Source organism: Lepidochelys olivacea (assembly GCF_965140295.1).
Source record: "Lepidochelys olivacea isolate rLepOli2 genome assembly, chromosome: 4".
Taxonomy (NCBI): Eukaryota; Metazoa; Chordata; order Testudines; family Cheloniidae; genus Lepidochelys; species Lepidochelys olivacea.
Genome location: NC_140414.1, coordinates 71,053,194 through 71,072,289, shown reverse-complemented (window position 1 = coordinate 71,072,289; position 19,096 = coordinate 71,053,194). Strand labels below are relative to the sequence as shown.

The 19,096-nt window shown below is 41.4% G+C and overlaps 1 protein-coding gene across 3 annotated transcripts in view; it reads left to right on the top strand.

Moving 5' to 3' along the window:
• Nucleotides 1-19,096, top strand: part of FSTL5 (follistatin like 5) — a 588,878-nt gene that overhangs the window by 513,228 nt on the left and 56,554 nt on the right. For 2 of the 3 annotated variants that reach the window (XM_084625380.1, XM_084625381.1), the window contains exons 11-12: nt 10,809-10,835; nt 14,646-14,764. In XM_084625380.1, coding sequence (XP_084481506.1) covers nt 10,809-10,835; nt 14,646-14,764 — 146 coding nt within the window. The remainder of the gene's footprint in view (nt 1-10,808; nt 10,836-14,645; nt 14,765-19,096) is intronic. The other variant, XM_084625382.1, reaches the window with a different exon arrangement.

Sequence of the window (19,096 nt, the reverse complement as noted above, 5' to 3'; positions counted from 1 at the left end):
TCACCGTCTGGGCTGAGTCCTTGCAGAGCGGGGTCCTCCCTCTGTCATGCAGGCGAGCGGTGCTTGCTTTGCTGCCGAAGAAGGGGGACCTCCGCGATTTACGAAACTGGCGTCCCGTCTCACTCCTTAGCACGGATTACAAAATCGTAGCGAAAGCAATCTCGCTGCGGCTAGGGTCCGTGATGGCGGACGTGGTCCACCCAGACCAGACCTATACTGTCCCGGGTCGCAGCATTTTTGACAACCTCTTTCTCGTCCGAGACCTTTTGGAACTCGGGCGGAGAGATGGTCTATCATTCGCCCTCCTGTCTCTTGATCAGGAGAAGGTGTTTGATAGAGTAGACCATGGGTACCTCCTGAGCACTCTGCAGGCGTTTGGATTTGGACCTCAGTTTGTGAGTTTTCTCCGGGTGCTGTATGCCTCCGCGGAGTGTTTGGTTAGGCTCAACTGGACCCTGACTGAACCGGTCACCTTCGGGCGAGGAGTGCGGCAGGGGTGCCCCCTCTCGGGCCAGTTGTATGCTCTGGCGATCGAGCCTTTCCTCTGTCTCCTCCGCAGGAGGATGACAGGGTTGGTGCTGCGGGAGCTGGAGCTGCGGCTGGTCCTGTCGGCGTACGCCGATGACGTACTCCTCGTGGTCCAGGACCCGGGTGACTTGGCGCGAGTGGAGGCATGCCAAGCCATTTATTCGGCAGCCTCCTCCGCCTGAGTCAACTGGGTCAAGAGCTCTGGCTTGGCGGTGGGGGACTGGCGGCAGGTGAGCTCCCTCCCACCCGCACTTCAGACCATCCGGTGGAGTGCGGGTCCACTGCTCTATCTCGGCGTTTACCTTTCCGCCATGCATCCTTCCCCGCCGGAGAACTGGCAAAATTTAGAGGGCGGGGTGATAGAGCGGATCCGGAGATGGACGAGGCTTCTTCGATGTCTCTCCCTCCGAGGGAGAGCACTGGTGCTTAACCAACTAGTCCTGTCCACGCTCTGGTACCGGCTCAACACCCTGGCCCCGGCCCCGGGTTTCCTGACCCATCTCCGGAGATTGATTCTAGAGTTCTTTTGGTCAGGAATGCACTGGGCCCCTGTTGGAGTTCTTCATCTACCCCTGAAGGAAGGAGGGCAGGGCCTGAAGTGTCTGTACACTCAGGTCCGCGTCTTCCGCCTCCAGGCCCTGCAGAGGCTCTTTTATAGTGCAAGTAGTTCGGCGTGGAGCATACTGGCGCACGCCTTCCTGCGCCGTTTCCAAGGGTTTCGATATGACCGGCAGCTCTTTTATCTTTCTCCGAGGGGTTTTCCGCGAGACCTCTCCAGGCTGCCGGTCTTCTACCAGGACCTCCTCCGGACCTGGAAATTGTTTCTAACAACCAGGTCCGTGGCGGCCACCGTGGGGGCAGATCTCCTCACGGAGCCCCTGCTACACAACCCCCAGCTCCGTGTGCAGGTGGCGGAGTCCCGCTCGGTGCGCCAGAGGTTGGTCCTGGCGGAAGTCACGAGGGTCGGAGACCTCCTGGACTACAACCGGAGAGACTGGCTGGATCCCCTGATGCTCGCTCGGCGCATGGGGCTCTCCAGCCTTCGTACCCCCCGGCGCGTACTTCAGGAGGTGAAGGCCGCCTTGACCCCCGCTGCTCGGGCTTATGTTAGCCGAGCCTTGTGCGAGGGCGCACCCCGCCCATCCCTTACCCCGGGCCCGCCGGACCTTTCCATCGGGCCCCCACCCCGTAGATCCCAACAAACCCCTCACCCTTTCACTGCAAGCCGGCTGCACGAACTGCAGCCGGTTAGCTTTCAAATTGCTCCATGGAAATACTTATATACACTTAGGCTTCACACCCTTCACGCCCACACCCTGGTGTCCCGCCCCGATACAAAGTGGCGGGATCTCCTGCCACCTTTGGAGGGTGAGCAACCTCGGTGGGCCAGCCTGTATTCCACCCTGGTCCCAAGGCCCGTCGGGGACATCAGTTGGCGGCTCCTTCACGGAGCTGTGAGCACGGGCGTGTTTTTGACACGGTTTACCCCCATTCCGGACACTTGTCCTTTTTGTAATGTGAGGGAAACCCTGGCGCACGTGTATTTAGAGTGTGCCAGATTGCAACCCCTTTTCCGGCTCCTCACAAATATTTTATTACGCTTCTGGCTTCATTTTTCCCCCCACCTTTTTATCTATACACTTCCCATTCGTGGCCCCACAAAGTCGCGGGATCTTCTGGTCAACCTCCTCCTAGCTTTGGCTAAAACAGCCATTTATAAAACCAGAGAGAGGAGGTTGGCCCATGAAGCGTCCTGCGATTGTGGGGCCATTTTTCGATCCTCAGTACACTCACGTATCCGGGCGGAGTTCCTCTGGGCGGCATCCACCGACTCCCTTGAAGCCTTCGAGGAGCGGTGGGCGCTGTCTGGGGTTCTCTGCTCGGTGACCCCGTCCGGTTCCCTCCGTCTGACCCTTTGATTGAGGGGAAGAGCGAGAGACGCCAGCCCCAGCCGTTGCCGCTGTGGATACCATCATTCCTGTCATCTAGGAGGGGTCCTATAATACATGGGTGTCTACCCCCCCCTCCCTAACCTGCCCACCCCGCAGCCGTGCCCATCTTACCGGGCACTCTCAGGAGGGGGAGGATCGGTGACACTGGGCGCGGCACTGGGTAACTCGAGGGGGTGGAAGACCACGAGTGTCGAGGAAGCCCCCCCGCTCTAGGCCACCAGGTAACTCAGGAGGGTGGAAGACCACGAGTGTCGAGGAAGCCCCCCCGCTCTGGGCCCAGGCTAGCCTGAACACTTCTCCCTCCTGAAAGCTGCTGTGTTATACCTTCTGATTGCGTTGTTTTGTTGCATAGTTGTTTTGTTTCCTTTGGTAATTCTGTAAGCGTTACCAATAAATTTTCTTTCTGTTTCAAAAACAAAAACAAAAACAAAAAACCTTCCCTGTTACCTTACCCAGGGAAAAGGGACCTATTTAGCTTGCAGCTAATATATCTGCCTTCTATTACTCTTCTCCTGTAGTCATATGGACCGACCCTGTCACAGGATATGGTTTCTTCTTGATGGGTGTATATCGATGTACAGCTGTTGCCTATGAGAGTTATCACCATATGAATCAAGCAGAGAATGTCTCTCCCAAATAATGACATTATTTTTCAACAATTAATCTTATAGCTATTACAGAGAGCAGAAAAAGTGTACTGCAACTACCTTCCTAAAATTCACTCATGCTGTCTGTACTCATTTATACAGTACTATAGAGACAGGCCTGAAACTTAACTAGAAATGAATTTTTAGGGCCAATGTTGCTCTGAGCCCACACATGAACACTTCATTAATATTAATATGAGTTTCACCATGGATGAAGAGTATTTGACCATAACACTGGTAGATAGCGAGTCCTGAGAAAATCTGAATTAGGATCTGATATCACTATTAAATTTATCCAAAATTCCAATAAAGGGAAACTAAATGGTAATGAGGAAATTCAGAAACACATAATTTAAGAAAGTATTATGGGAAACCTGTACCACAGAGTAAAAAACTTACCCATTATCACACAGGAAGTCTGGAACAGAGTTGGGAACAGAAACCAGGATTCCTCACTCATGACATAAGGACAGCTATTTATATTTTTCTGAAGAAAATAGTCTGAAAAGGCAAGCCTTAGCCATAGTGTCTGCAGTCATTACTATTATAGTTTTCAGAATAGCAGCTGTGTTAGTCTGTATCCACAAAAAGAAAAGGAGTACTTGTGGCACCTTAGAGACTAACAAATTTATTTGAGCGTAAGCTTTCGTGAGCTACAGCTCACTTCATCGGATGCATTCAGTGGAAAATAGAGTGTGGAGATTAATATACACAGAGAACATGAAACAATGGGTGTTACCATACACACTGTAACGAGAGTGATCACTTAAGATGAGCTAATATCAGCAGGAGAGCCGGGGGGGGAGGGCGAGAAAACCTTTTGTAGTGATAATCAAGGTGGGCCATTTTCAGCAGTTGACAAGAACATCTGAGGAACGGGGAGGGAGGGAATAAACATGGGGAAATAGTTTTACTTTGTGTAATAACCCATCCACTCCCAATTTAATTGTCCCAAGTTAATTGTATCCAGTTTGCAAATTAATTTCAATTCAGCAGTCTCTCGTTGGAGTCTGTTTTTGAAGTTTTTTTGTTGAAGAATTGTCACTTTTAGGTCTCTAATCGAGTGACCAGAGAGATTGAAGTGTTATACTTGGTTACACGATCTAAAGATAACGTAAAAAAACCAAACACATGCAAAAATTCTCATCTTGTTTCTTGGTTTCACGGCGAAGCTAAAACTCAAATTGGGTTCATTTAGAAATATTGCAAACTGTGTGGGTTTAAATGATAATCAGGAAACCAAATGAAACCTGATGGTTTTGAATCCAACCTTTAAATTGAAATTCATGTGATATAAACTCATGATAACAATTAATGAAAACGTTTGGAATTACTGTCTTTAGAAGCCAACTCTACAGAATCCCCTTCCTACCCTTGAGCAGCTGCAGAGCCAGTAGAAGGAATTCTCAGTCGATATCCTGACCCCTATAGAGCAGTCACCCTAGGTTGTTGGGTTAATGTGAAAGAAGGTTACTTGAGTTGTGGTGCCACTGTGCATGTATCTATTGATCCATCTATTGGAATTAATAATACTAGACAAAGGAATATTCTTATTAAATGCAAACTATGGAAAGGCATTTTGAGGAGTTAGAGATAGAGAAATTTGAGTTTGAGTTATATTTCATAAGGTGTCATGAGAGATCATTGTTTTTCTCCATTTGCCAGGTTTCCACAAATGGATGTTCAGTTTGAAACCTGTTAATTTAATATCATAAATGACAATGTTGAAACAATGTATTTCTTACTAGTTCAGTATGCAAACCCAGAAGAGAATTTGGTGTCTTTTTCGTTAGGGTTTTTTTCCCCGTCTCTTATGAGGCTGTTTTGAATTAAAATGTTCAGCCAGCATAGTGATTCTGGAAACATTTCTAAACTTAAGCTTTAAATTGATTTCCACTTAGTCTACATTAGCACCAAAGCAACAAAATGGTATTGAAAATGTTTTGTTTAGCCCTGTGATTTGAAATATCAATGGAGAGGGAAGGAAAGCTTATTTAACCACAAGCTGCATAATATAGGTCCAGTAAAAAAATGACAATACTTCAGTGAAGATAAAAGCTAATAGATCTTAAAGGTCATCAGCCATTTTTTATATGATGGCCATTGAAGCATGTGAGTCAAGAAGTAAAACTGTTCTATGGAAAACATGAAAGAGCATTTTTTTGTACAAAAGAAGTGACTTTTCTGATTCTCAGTGGCCTCACCCTTTGTTTTCTCCTGAAACATAGTATACTGCTTATTGATTGCTGGCAATATGATGATCCAGTTATGTTGGCAAAAGGAAATTGTTAATTCAACTGCAAAATTGTTGAATTTCAAGTCATGTGAAAAATAAACAAGAAAGATCCCATCATTTGTATCCATTCTCCACCATTTCAATATAAAGAAGAAAATTAGGACACTGTAATACCATGTGATGTGGCAGAGAGGTCCCATACTGGCAGAGAGGGGTTTTCTTTACTGAAAGTCATCTTTTGTAAATACTGAGTATGTGTGTTTTCCTAGCCATTCAGAGCTTCTCTGGCCTATTTGTGGAGGTTTCTGATTATGTTAAGAACACTTCTTGTTCAAGGGGAAAAGATTTGGATCTTGACCAGTATTACTATTTAATAATTGTATATTGTATATACGTAACTGTTTAATCAGTAGTTGTAATGCATTACATACCGCATTTCTTGACACAAAAAAGACATGACTGGAACATAGCAACTCTCCATTTTAATACATGGGAAGAATTGTCATCTATGAGATTACTTATAATAATTGTGCATTTTTTCCATCTTGAGCCTAAGAAAAATGCAAGAGTTGAGTATTGGGGTATGGCTGAGTGATTAGTTTTTATTTAAAATAGAATCTGAAGGGCATGTTCCTTGTAGTGCCTCCCATCTGTAGTGCAGATGTGATGGATCCTCCATTATTGAAATCTTTAAATCAGGACTGGATATCTTCCTTAAAAATATGTTATAGTTCAAATAGAAGTTGTGGACTTAATGCATAAAATATTGGGGCAGCGTCTTTGGCTTGTGCTCTCCAGGAGGTTAGATTAGATGGTGATAATGGTCCACTCTTAAAATCTATAAAATCTGTATTTCACATCCAAGCTGCAGTTTCAAAAAGCAATGCTAAATCTTCTTCCCACTACAATTTACCAGGTATCTTGTGGTATTTTCAAGCTAGTAAGTCAGTTTTTCTAAAGCTGAGGTTTTTTTTTTCATTCATTTTTTGTCTTGTGTAACAAATCTAGATATCATATATGTCATTTTGCATTAACCAGATTATTTGTATTCTGTATTGAATGTCTTAGATGTCATGCATTTGTTAATGCCATGTCCTTACATGTAGTTGAAATAATTGGGAGAATGGTTTTAATTTTCTTTTATCTCTCTCCCCCACATCCACCTTTCCTAGAATTTATTGTTCAAATGCAGGAGTTACAGCTCTGTGCAGGAGGCCTTGAATACATTTGGGTCACATGCTGCCCTTCCTTAAGAAAATCTTTGGAGAGGAACACTAATTTAAAAAAAAAATCCTTCCAATTTGCTCTAGGGCCGTGGTTCTTAACCTGGACCGCATGCACCCCCTGAGGGTGCGAGACATGCCAGATTTTTTTAGAAGGTAAATCATCAAAATCACAAATTAAGCGCAGGCACATAAGTGCAAGTACTTTGTTTTATCAAACCTATGTATTTATTAACATTATACATTTTTTAACGATTACTGTAATATACAAATAGGTTTAAAGAACTGACCTACTTCCACAATTTTTGATAAGGGGTGCGAGAACATATTTTGATTTTGATCAGGTGTGCAGGAACATATTTTGAGAACCAAACGGGTGCAGGCTGAAATAAAGTTTAAGAACCACTACTCTAAGGAGACAGCTTTTGAGTCTTGCAGAGAGACCCTGCATAGCATTACATAGGCAAATTGAGTCCACAAATGCTGCAGATACTGAATGTCCGTGCATAATAGTCTCCAGCCACACTATCCTAGTGCATCTGCAAGGACACCCTGCTCGTCCACGCTGCTCTCTGAATCCCTGTTTATGTCTTACCCCACTGCAGATGTACAAAGGGTAGTTAAATGCTGGGGTGTTAACTACCATGTTTGTTTTTTTTCTTGGAAAGATTGAGTTGCTGGGGGTGCATGACATATAGAGTGTTTTTTCTTGTTTTGCACCCCCTCCCTCTTCGGGCTGGTGTCCCCTGCACGTGAAGAGGCTCCACTGCAGGTTGTTTGCAAAGAGGGGCTTCAAAGAAGTTGAAGGGAAGGGTAATGCTTTATTGGCTGTACTTCCTTCTCTTTATGGGTACCACCAGCTCTCATCTTCCTGTGCAGAAGAGGGAATGCTTGGCTCTGTAGCAGCAGGACTATGATTATCTCATTGAAAATTTTTTTAAGTAGAAAAAAAAATCCAAATTCAACGTTTTTCTCTCCATTGTCTGGAGTAACACAATTTAAAATCTATATTTTATACCATCTCAATTTTTTAAATATATATCTATATGGGCAGGCTAGCCCACTGCTAAAGGATCCCCCCCCCCAGCCTAAGCCTTATTGGGATCCAGGCCCTCCTCCCCCCCAGCCTAAGCCACTTTAGCCAGGGCCAGGAGGAGGTTGACCAGGAGGTCCCGCGACTTAGTGGGGCCACGGACAGGGAGTGCATAGATAAGAAGGTGAGGAGAAAAGTGCAACCAAAAACTTAACAAAATGTTCGTGAGGAGCCGGAATAGGGGCTGCAACCTGGCGCACTCCAGATAGACGTGCGCCAGGGTTTTCCTCACGCCGCAAAAGGGGCAGTTGTCCAGGATTGGGGTGAACCATGCCAAGTACATGCTCGTGATCACGGCCCCGTGAAGGAGCTGCCAACTGATATCCCCGGCAGGCCTCGGGACTAAGGTGGAATAGAGACTGGCCCACCGGCCCCCCAGCCTAAGCAGAAGGCAGATATACTGGCCACTGGATTAACAGTTTTCTGTTCCCTGACTGACCAGAGCAGGGGCTGCTCCAGGCTAATGAGAACACCTAATTCCAATTAACCTGCAAAGAGTCAGGTGAGTCCATTAAGGTAATGTGACCACCTGACTCTAATTAAGGCCCCTCTGATAATATAAAAGGGCTCACTCCAGTCGGGCAGAGAGGAACCAGAGGAGAGGAAGTGCAGCTGAAGGGCTGGTTAATGAAGACACCCCCAAGTCATAAGGTAAGGGTGAAGAAGGGAGACGCATTAGAGCTGTGGGGAAGTGGCCCAGGAAAATGTAGCAACTCTGGCAGTAAAAGGTTGGCTGCCAACAGCTGCTACCATTAGGGTCCCTGGGCCGGAACCCGGAGTAGAGGGCGGGCCTGGGTTCCCCCCAACCCTCCACTACAGAAACACCTCCTGGGAGGGGAAAACAGGCCCCTGTCAGGACAGGAGGCTAAACTGTTTTGGCATAAGTCCGTAGGAGCAACAGAGACTTTGGGAATTCTCTCACCAACCTCCATTGCTGGCTTATGATGAAAAGGACTCCGTAGACTGTATCCCTGGCCCTTGGGAGAGAAGGGCTATGTGGAGGGTTGCAGTGAGCCTCTGAAGCTAGCATAAACCCCCTGGAAGCGCGGGACCCACGGGAACAAGGTTGGAGCTCTGCCACAATATATTTGCCCTCTTTATGTCAAGTTGGTTTCTTACTTCACAAAGAGAATCAGTCAATAAGACACCAAGCTAATCTTCCATCCCTACATGAATGCAGCTTACAGCAAGAGGACTAGATCTGCCTCAAACTGTTAAACGCTTTTACACAAGGACAAAAGAAATATCATTTAGCAAAACAGCCAAATTGCTTACACATGAGTAGCCAAGTAAAAACTATTGTACCTTACATTAACAGAGGCATATTAAGTACTGTGTTTGTGATTGCCAATGTAATATCACACTGCAAGCCCAGCATATTTTGTACTGTTAACATAGAGCCCAGTTCTGCCCTCCTCACTGTTGCTGAGTAGTAATTTACTCTGCAGATTGTCCCCAGGTATCCTGCTGCTTTCAGTGAGACTGACCCTGAGCTGGTGTAAACTGTCATAACTCCACTGAAGTTAATCTCTTTTTGAAATAGGAAGCCAACTTGACTTCAAAAGAGCAAGTATAAAAAATAAATTGAGAGAATATACAAACAGATTTTAATTTGCAGTGTCTCAATTTTGATTTCAATGGGTCTGTTACAATTTACACCAACTGAGGGAGGATGTGCCCCCTTATGTAGAAATGTCATAATGTGAATAAAGGGTGGCAGAATCAGGACCACAATCAGTATTAGCCGTTTGTAGTGTATAATACATTAATGGGTCACAATGAAGACAATACAGTGTTGGGAGTTTGAAGTTACTATACGCCCAAGGGGCAATTAACAAAGGCACAAAAATTAAACAGTTATAAAGCTAATAAACATTAATATAGTAATATGTTAATAATGTATGCTCTCATGTAGAAGAGTGAAGCTTTGATTCCAAAATTCAATAATGCTACATTTCACTATTGCTACTAATAATTTACACTTATATAGAAAACTTCATCCATAGATCTGAAAGTGCTGAATGTTCATAAACGTTCTCCTCCTCTAGTGCAGATAGGGAAATTGAAAGACAGTGACTTTAAGTAGTATGGCTAAGGTCATATAGCAAGTCAATACTACTAAGAGAGACTGTGTGAAATACAATGAGGAGGCAATAAGATAATAAGAAAAACCCAACTGCCATGTTTTCCAAAGCCTCTGAATCATTAACTTAGAAAAAAGTCTAATGGTGTTCTCCAGGGGCTTACAAAAACTTTTTTTCTCTCTCTTTGTTCCTTTTCCTTCAAATATGTATGTATCTGTGAGGACAGTTATTTTTCAAGGCATTCGTGTGTTTGTTTGATTAGTTTCTTCCACTTCAGGCTGTGCTTTAAATATTTAGAAATATTTAGCGGGTAGTTATATTTAGGTGCTATATATAATATATATAGATGGAAGGAGTAGCAGAATTTGTATAATTCATTTTTCTCCATCCCACATGTCAAAAATCCAAACACTTCAGGCAAGAATTTCAGATATGGCTCATGATGTCATGTAAATGTAACAACTCACAATTCATGTGTGTTTGCCCCACAAAGTTATTGTCCCTTTCTGCTCTTTTTGAAGTCAATGGCAAACATACCATTAACTTTGAAGGATCAGGACTCATGTTACAGCAGGATAGAAGTAACAATGATTTTTAAGTGCCTCTTATAAATATGTTCTTAAGTGTGTACGTCTCTCATCACTTTTTTCTAAAATGAATAATTCTTCAAAATTCATTACTTGCACTAAAACAGTAGATGAAAATTATCTTCAGCTATAGTCTTATCTATATTTCTATGAACATAAACTTGAGATATGTTAGTAATGGAATATTGAACATACTCATTATTAATAAAAGGCTAGAAATGTTAATTGCAAAAAACATCAACAACAAGCATGGATAAGTCATTGCTTTTCCCATTTTGAAGTACAATAGTTTGATATGAAACTTTTGGTAAATTCACTGTATTTTGTAAATACAAGTTCTTTAGTTTATGAACCAGAAAATGTAGCATCATAATTATTTCAGGGACTGATATACCATTTCATGGGGTTTTTTTCTTGTTCATTTGTCTCTTCTGTTCTTTCTCTCTTACATGCTGCAGTTGCAAACATATTGTGGCGAGAGGAAGGTACTAACACATTATTTTTTCTATACTATGATATTTTTTCTTTTGTGCCTATTACATTTCTCGTTAGCAGTCAGTAGTTCTAGTAATTATCTTTTCATTTGCAGGGTTTTTTTTGTAAAATATCATGGCATGTTAATGCCTTTATATAAACATGCTTATTTTGGGGCAAATTGATTATTTACAACAACTTTTTTATTGTTTGTATTTAACCTACATCTGTGTAATGTTAAGGGTATAGGAACAAGGAAACTCAGAGTCAGAATTGAAAATCCAGGCTGTTGCTTTGCCCTTAGCTTGTCCTGTTGTTGTTATAAATCTTTCATCCATTCAGCCTATCTGTAGTTAGAATTTTGACTGCATGCTGTGAATCATTTGTCAAGAGTGTCATCTTGTGCAGCTCGCAGAATAATAGAGAATTCTGATTGGTTAATTAGTCCATAAGACAAAGCAGTTTCTTCTTGATATAATGTTGTGACTCTGGGGGAAAATTTCATGACCTTTTGGAAACTTCTCTAAGGGATACATTTTATGGCATAAGCAGTATCAGGTGTTTGTGCAGTTTAGAACACTGTTGCCTTCTAAGGTTTACTTCCAATGATAGGTATTTTGCAGGATCTGAGTCTGTGCTTTAATATGACTTACCATAGCAATATCTAGGCACAAGCAAAAATGTTGAAACCAAAGTGTTAATAAGACCCTTTATTTTTAACTCTGACTAGCCGTATATTCAATTAAAGTTATAGGGAAACTTTCAGATATTTCCATAAATGTAAGGGTTTTTTTTTTTTTCAATTACTTCCAATGAAAGATTCATGGTAGCTGAGTTTCCCACAGATTTTGCTCTGTGCTACAGTGCTCTTTTGCCATGGTAGATGTTGATGCGTGGTACACAAATACACTTTTTGTGACTGAATTTTCTGTTCCATAGAAATCAAAGTTCAAAATATAACATTTGACTTGGAAATGGCCTAATTACAAATAAAACTTAGCACATATTCTTTATGCTGCCAAAGTGCTTTACAAATATTAACTAGGTTCTTTCAACATCCCTATTTTACGGGTCCCGATATAAACCTGCCAATCCAGTGACCTCAGTGGAGCTAAGCCAAGGTACACCAGGTGGGAATCTGGCCCAGAGAGTTCAAGTGAGTTTTCCAAGACAACACTGAGAGTCACATACTAGGGTTCTTGATTCAGTTGGTGGGGACTGAGAATCCAACATGTATCACCCTCCAAGCTTATTTTGCAACTTTAGCAAAGGGTTCTCTCATTTCTTGTCTTATATAGAACTGAGTACGTTATTGGCCCTTTTTTGTCTGCTGAGTATAAGCTGAGTGTAAACTTTTCAAGCCTGATCCTCTGTCATCTTCTGTGATTAGAGAGTACCTATCACATTTTTATTGCTTCTGTAACAATAGTTATTAATAATTAAAAAATGATGTACCAGTGTGTGGACTGATGAGAACAGAGTAAACATGTCCCAGACTCTTGTATGCCCCCAGGACTCCTATTTGTGGATCAGGGACTGTAACCAAACACTCACAGGCCAATGGCAGTTCTGTTATTGTCAGGTCAGTCCCTGTGCCTTTAGCAATTATTGCGGCTGGCAGGAAGGTGACAGCAGACATCCAATAAAGGCAAAGCCAGGAGGAAGTACGCCTTTTCTCCCTTTCTACACTGTTGCAGCACTCCCACCATCCTTACCTTTCCTTTAAGTCCAATATTTACTTATTGCTGTGCCTTGATGGAGTTGAGTATTGACAGTCCAGTTAATATAGGCTCTCACAGTTGTAGTTATTCGTCAGCATGGATTCATCTGGGCCTTGAAACAATTATGTGGTGAGGTCCCAGACAACTGGAGAAAGGCAGGCATAGTATCTATGTTTAAAAAGGGGAACAAAGAGGACCTACGGAATTATAGAACAATCAGCCTAATTTTGATACCTGAAAAGATAGTGGAACAGATTATTAAGCAATCATTTTGTAACCTCCTAGAGGGTGGTTACATAGGGTTATTAGGAATAGCCAACATGAATTTGTCAAGTCCAAATCATGCCAGACCACGTAATTGGTTTTCTATTTCTTGACAGGGTTACTGTCCTAGTGGAGAGGGGGGAGCAGTAGACATGAGGTATCTTGATTTTAGTAAGGCTTTTCACATGGCTCGCATAACATTTTCATAAACAAACTAGGGAAAGGTGGTCTACATGAAATTACTAAAAGGTGGGTGCGCAACTGATTGAAAGGCTGTACTTAAAGAGTATTTATCATGGTTCACTGTCAAACTGGGATAAAGTATCTAATCCACATGGGTGTGTCCAGCGTCCAGTACAAGTCAATATTTTCATTAATAACTTAGATAAAGGAGTGGAGAGTTTGCTTACAAAATTTGTGGGATGAAAAGAAGTTGGGAGTGGTTGCAAGCATTTTGGAGGACAGGAATAGAATTCAAAATTACCTTGACAAATTAGAATATTGGTCTGAAATCAACAAAATGAAGTTAAATGAAGATAAGTATTATACTTAGGAAAGAAAAATCAAATGCACAACTAGAGAACAGGGAATTACTGGCTAGGTAATAGTACTACCGAAAAGGATCTGGGGTCATAGTCGATCATAAATTGAATATGAGCCAACAGTGTGATGCAATTGTGAAAAAGGCTAATATAATTTGTGGGGGAGGAGTGTTGTATGTAAGACACAGGGGTTCAACTTAGCACTGGTGAAGCCTCAACTGGAGTACTGTGTCCAGTTCTAAGTGCCACACTTTAGGAAAGATGTAGAGAAATTAGAGAGTGCAGAGTTCAGAGAAAAATGAAGGGGGAAAAAAAGGGGGAAAAAAAGGGGGGTTAGAAAACATGACTTTGGAGGAAAGATAAAACTGGGCACACTAACCTTGAGAAAAGAAGACGGGGGGAGGGACATATAAACGTATTAGAAGACTGTTATTAAAGAGGATAGCGATCAGTTATTCTCCATGTTCACTAAAGGTAGAACAACAAGTAATACTGTTAGTCTGCATCAGGGGAGATTTAGGTTAGATGCTAGGAAAAACTGTCTAACTGTAAGGATAGTTAAGCACTGGAGTAAACTTCCAAGGCATGTTGTTGAATCTCTGATACTGGAGATTTTTAAGAGCAAGTTAGACAAACATCTATGGAATGGTCTTGGTATACTTTGTCCTGTCTCAGCACAGGGTGCTGGACTAGATGACTTCTCACGGTCCCGTCCAGACCTACATTTCTGTGATTGTACAGTGGCTAAACATTTGTGTTTGTTCAAATTAGCATTACAGTAGGCCCCTTCTTCCACCGTGACTTTCCAATAAAATATTATAAAGAATATGTTATTTACAGTACTGAAAGAAATGTGATATATAATAATGAATGACTAAAAATCAGGATGGTTCTGTTAAGGTTTTATAGAAATTATTTGAACTCATCCCTCAGAAAAGGAAAAGTGAAAAATATGTGGAATTTATTTTCATTTGATCCAAATGTAAAAAAAAAAATTACATGATCATTTTCCTTAATGAAGCTCTCAATGTGGTATACATTTCCAAGTCTGTGTTCATGAAGCCCACTGGCTTACTCATGTGGGAAAAAACAATGTGAAATCCTGAATAATGTCATTTTTTTGTTTTAGCTAAACAATAAAAGATCCCATAGGATTAGCTTTATTAACATCATGCACATTAATAAATTGATCTCATGCCAGTGATATGGTGAGGGCTTGCATTCAAAAGGAGGAGTTGGTTGTGTGTTTTTTAGGCTCTAATTTTGTTCATTTGAATGTGTTTTTGTTCCTAAGGTCTGGGAATTGGGAACATGTTCTATGTGTTTTATGAAGATGGAATCAAAGTGATACAACCTGTAGAATGTGAATTTCAGAGACATATTAAGCCCAGTGAAAAACTCCTCGGGTTTCAGGCAAGTATTTTATGAATTTATTTATAGGGTTTTTTTTTCTTCAGTGATTCTTTTCTTTTAAAATAAAAATGTCAATTTAATGCTGGTCAAATGTGCCAGGATGATGACCATGGAAAGTGAAGTCTTCTACGTGTCCATTGTAACAGGTAATTGCTACAAACCAATGTGCCTCAGTGCTGAACTGTTTGTATTGTTCTCCATTTTATTTTATTTGTCTAAATTAGATTGTCAGCTCCGGAGATCAGAGACCTCTGCTGGTGTAAATTGTCATAGTCAGTGGAGATAGTTAACACCAGAAGACCACAATTAAAGTTGATGTAAGCAGTTGCATCTCTTTGCAATGACTGGTGTTGTACCCAGTTTCATCCACTTCTGTGTTAAATTTTTGTGTGTTTGTAAAGCACTCTGTAAACAGTAGTTTAGTCTCCATATCCACTCATTCCATTATTGACTGGGATGATGGGCACTTCTGATAGGAACACTTGTGTGCTCGTATCTAGATTAACTCATTTTGTATAGTCCATTATAAAGCCTTCGAACGGTAATAACCCTTTCTCACTGCACATCTGGACTGGATTTGACTGATGGAGCTTTAGATGAAAACCTCAGTCTAACAATCCATGAGCAATCCCCCATGCAATGTTTTTCAATTACCAAAAGTATATTAAGTTAAAAAAAAAAACAGAACTGTCTCTATGGAGTTTGCCTCTTCAGCTGTCATTACAGAAGTCATAGTATGCAATACACAACAGCAAGATATATTTTTACTGTGAATAATTATACTTTCAGCAGCTAATCATACCTTGATTTGTGCCGCTTAAGTTAAATTAGGTTGACACAGCCAAAAATAAGCTAAAGACCTTTCTTTATGGATGGTTAATTCAAAAGCTGATTATTTAAGAAATCTCTGAAAATTTTATTGGGTTAAAGTGAAAATGAGAGTGGCATATTTTAAATGTATCCTGTGTTTTGTTTAAGAATTTAATGATCTTCAGAATGATTAATGGTATGGATAAGTAAGTTTAATGAAAAAAAAAACACATTTCTTTTTTGCAGCTTTCCATTTCCAAAATAACATTCTAATTAAGCCAAGGAAATGTTAGAGAGTGACTCTTTTCTTTAAATAGGAACAAACTTGGTGCCTCTGTAGAATGTATTTTGATTTATGTATAAAATTTATAAGGTAGTACATGGATATATATATATTTTTTTTAAAAGGGAGGAGCAGTAGATTTTGCCCTTGAATGTGTGGGTCACCTCCATTAACATCAATACTAGTGCTGCACGTACATCAGAAGACTGACTTTTTCCTCCCTTGAATAGGCAGGTTAATGGGGACTTTTTCTTGCAGAAAGAAACATGAGAGTATTCAGACAGTTACCTTGGTGTGTGTGTTTTGTTTCGTTGTTGTTGTTTGGTTTTTTGTTTCTGTTTTTACAAATACTTGTTAAATCACTCTTCACTTCCCTGTCCAAGAAAAAGGGGTTGATTTTCAGTGAAAGATTCTGGAGTGTGATAGGACAAATAGAAGTCCATTGAGATTTTCTTCCTAGAAGAAGGATTGAAGTGTGAATTTAACAGAATTCCCTATATACACTCTTAATATCAAGACAGCAGCTGTGTGCTACTCAAAACAACTCATTGAGCAGGAACTTTAGATCCACTCTGCAAAGGAGTCAGTTGTTATCTTTTTCATACCTCTTTGGAAAAAGCTCTGGGTTTGTTCTAAATAAAAAATCAATTTTGGTGCAGTGTCAGATTTCATCAACTTTCAGCTTGTGCTCATTGACTGGTCAGGGTTCATGTGATGCATTCTGAGTTATTCTTTCTTCCGGCTTCCTTTGCCAGAGAGCTTTACTGGGTAGTATTTTAGATATATCTACTTTTATAGCTGTGCATACATTTTTGCCCCACCACTTAATATACCTACCATGAATGAAACATTTCCATTATTTAATTCTTTGATATGTCTACAAGAAACCATGCAGTGTTTTTTTTACAAAGCTTTCTAAATATGAGGCCTTCAGTGGAAGAAGAAGAAAGTGAAGCATATGCACAGCTCCTTGAATTAGTTTTTCTTAAACACCTTTCTGATGTAATGCTCCATACACTCAAGCTCATATTTAGGGCTCTTTGGTAGTTGTGTACACTCTGTTCAGTAAATTAGATGTCTACATTTTGATGAGAGAAAATGTAAGTTCCCACCAAGTATATATTAAGATTTTCTAGGCACTCATTCTATTGAGCCTCAATCCAGCAAAGCATTTACACAGGTGCTTAACATTTAAATCAATGGGACTACTCACATCTTCAAAGTTAAGTATGTGCTTGAGTACTTTGCTGGACTGAAGCCTTGTTTTGTTGCATGCATCCATATTTTGTTCAGTGGCATCCCAAACTTGCTCTGTTTTTTCCCCAGAAAAATAGAAGCCTACACTCCTTTCAGAAGTTTCTGAATGTATTGATTCCTTTCATTACATTTGTGCCAGAGGAAAGGGGATCTCACTTATTCTGAGAGCAATAATGAAGAACTTAAAATATTTCGTAGATGGCTTTGGTTCTACCATTCTACCATTGTGCAGGGGATCTTTTGCCTTACAGAGTGAAAATCATTGAGTTACTCTTAAAACAAGCAAAAAACCCAGATTCTTTCCCTTCCCCTGAGGCTGGTGGAAACCCGGGCTCACTGAAGTTCATTACAAAACTCCCGTTAACTTCAGTGGAGCCAATATTTCAACCCTTGTCTGTCCTCTACACAATTATACCAGTTCATGACAGCATTTAAGCACATAAAGTTCTAATGGGGCCAGATTCTTTAACACTATTTTTTATCCTGAAATTGTGTTGTAATTGTTGTTGTTAAATTACAGGTTTAACGTTTTAAACCAGGATCCTGTCCTTCTAAAATGAGCGCACATAATAACATATACAGTATCTTGTACAACCTGATACCATACAATAGCTAACACTGATACCAACCAGTTTTTCTGGGGACAGTATACACAGTCCTCTAGCTTTTTCAGGTTGCTGGTCTATCTCAGCTGAATTACACTAGCAAACGAAGGACTAGATTATGAAAGGGAAGCAATACTTCACTGTATACTTTGAAAAAGCCACGACTGGTTCAATGTGCCCAAAGACAGTTGTACTCTTTGTGAGATATGTGTGGGGTGCTCACCCTGAATTTCAGACTGGAATTTTGTCCAACACTTTTTTGTGGAAAATTATTTGCATTGAAAACGTAAGCCCTAACCAGCAGAAAGAGGGTTTTTTGAGATTATTAATTACAATTATGTAATAAGAGTTCATCAGATTATCAAATCTGTGTTTAAACAACTTGATTGAAAGCCCATGACATACAATTGGCCACACTGCACCTTTAAGTAGGTGGGGAGGGTGTTGTCCAGCTTGCCGGAGGAGAGGGAATAGTACTTTATGGGTTGGAGGGGGGAAGAGGGGCTCAGAAGCTGCTGCCAAAGGCAGAGTGGGTCAATGTGGTGATGCTGACTCATCCCCAGGGACTGGAAGGGCTGCGGAGTTAGAAAGGGGCCAACCCGGCAGAACAAGCCCCTTTTTCCTGGACCAGACGGAGCAGCACCTATCCTCCCCATCCTTGGAGGTGGCAAAATACTAGGATTGGTCAGGACTCAGGACCTGCTGTGGGCCTCACACTAGTTTGCCCCCTCCTAGGGAAGGAATTTTTCCCTCACCATCAGATTGGCCAAGGTGGAGTGGGTTTTTGTTTTGTTTTGTTTTGTTTTTTGCCTTCCCCACCGTGGGTTCAGGGGGCTTTGTTATGGTGATTTAGGCTAAGATGTTGCAACTCATGATGTAGAAGTCCAGTGCAGGTACTCCACAGGGAAGGGATACAGTGACCAGATAAATGGCTTGGTAAAGGACTTTAAAAGGAGGTGTTTAGGTGTGGAATGGGGGTGGGGAGTTCTGGGCTCCTATGATTGCTACAGCAGGGAGTCACCCTCTTTTCTTATAACCCACCTTAACTGTCATTTGTTTGGGGGGAGAGCTTGGTAAGGTCCAAACTATGGGTTGGCTGGGGTACCTGGATGGAAAGGGGGCGGGGGGGGGGGCTGGTGAAAGCCCCCCAGGTAGATATTGAATGAACATGGAGTTATCTGCACTGTATACTTTGAGCTGCTGGGTCATGCCAGACATAATAATAAAGTTGTAGCCTGATTAAAACCATATGAAGTGTCTTCTGTCCTCTTTTTGGTATAGCTGGACAATGGAATCATTGTATTGACTTCAGTGGCTTTGGATTAAAGTAAAATTTGTCCACAAACAGATGTTTTCTCTTTAGAATGTATTGTTGCC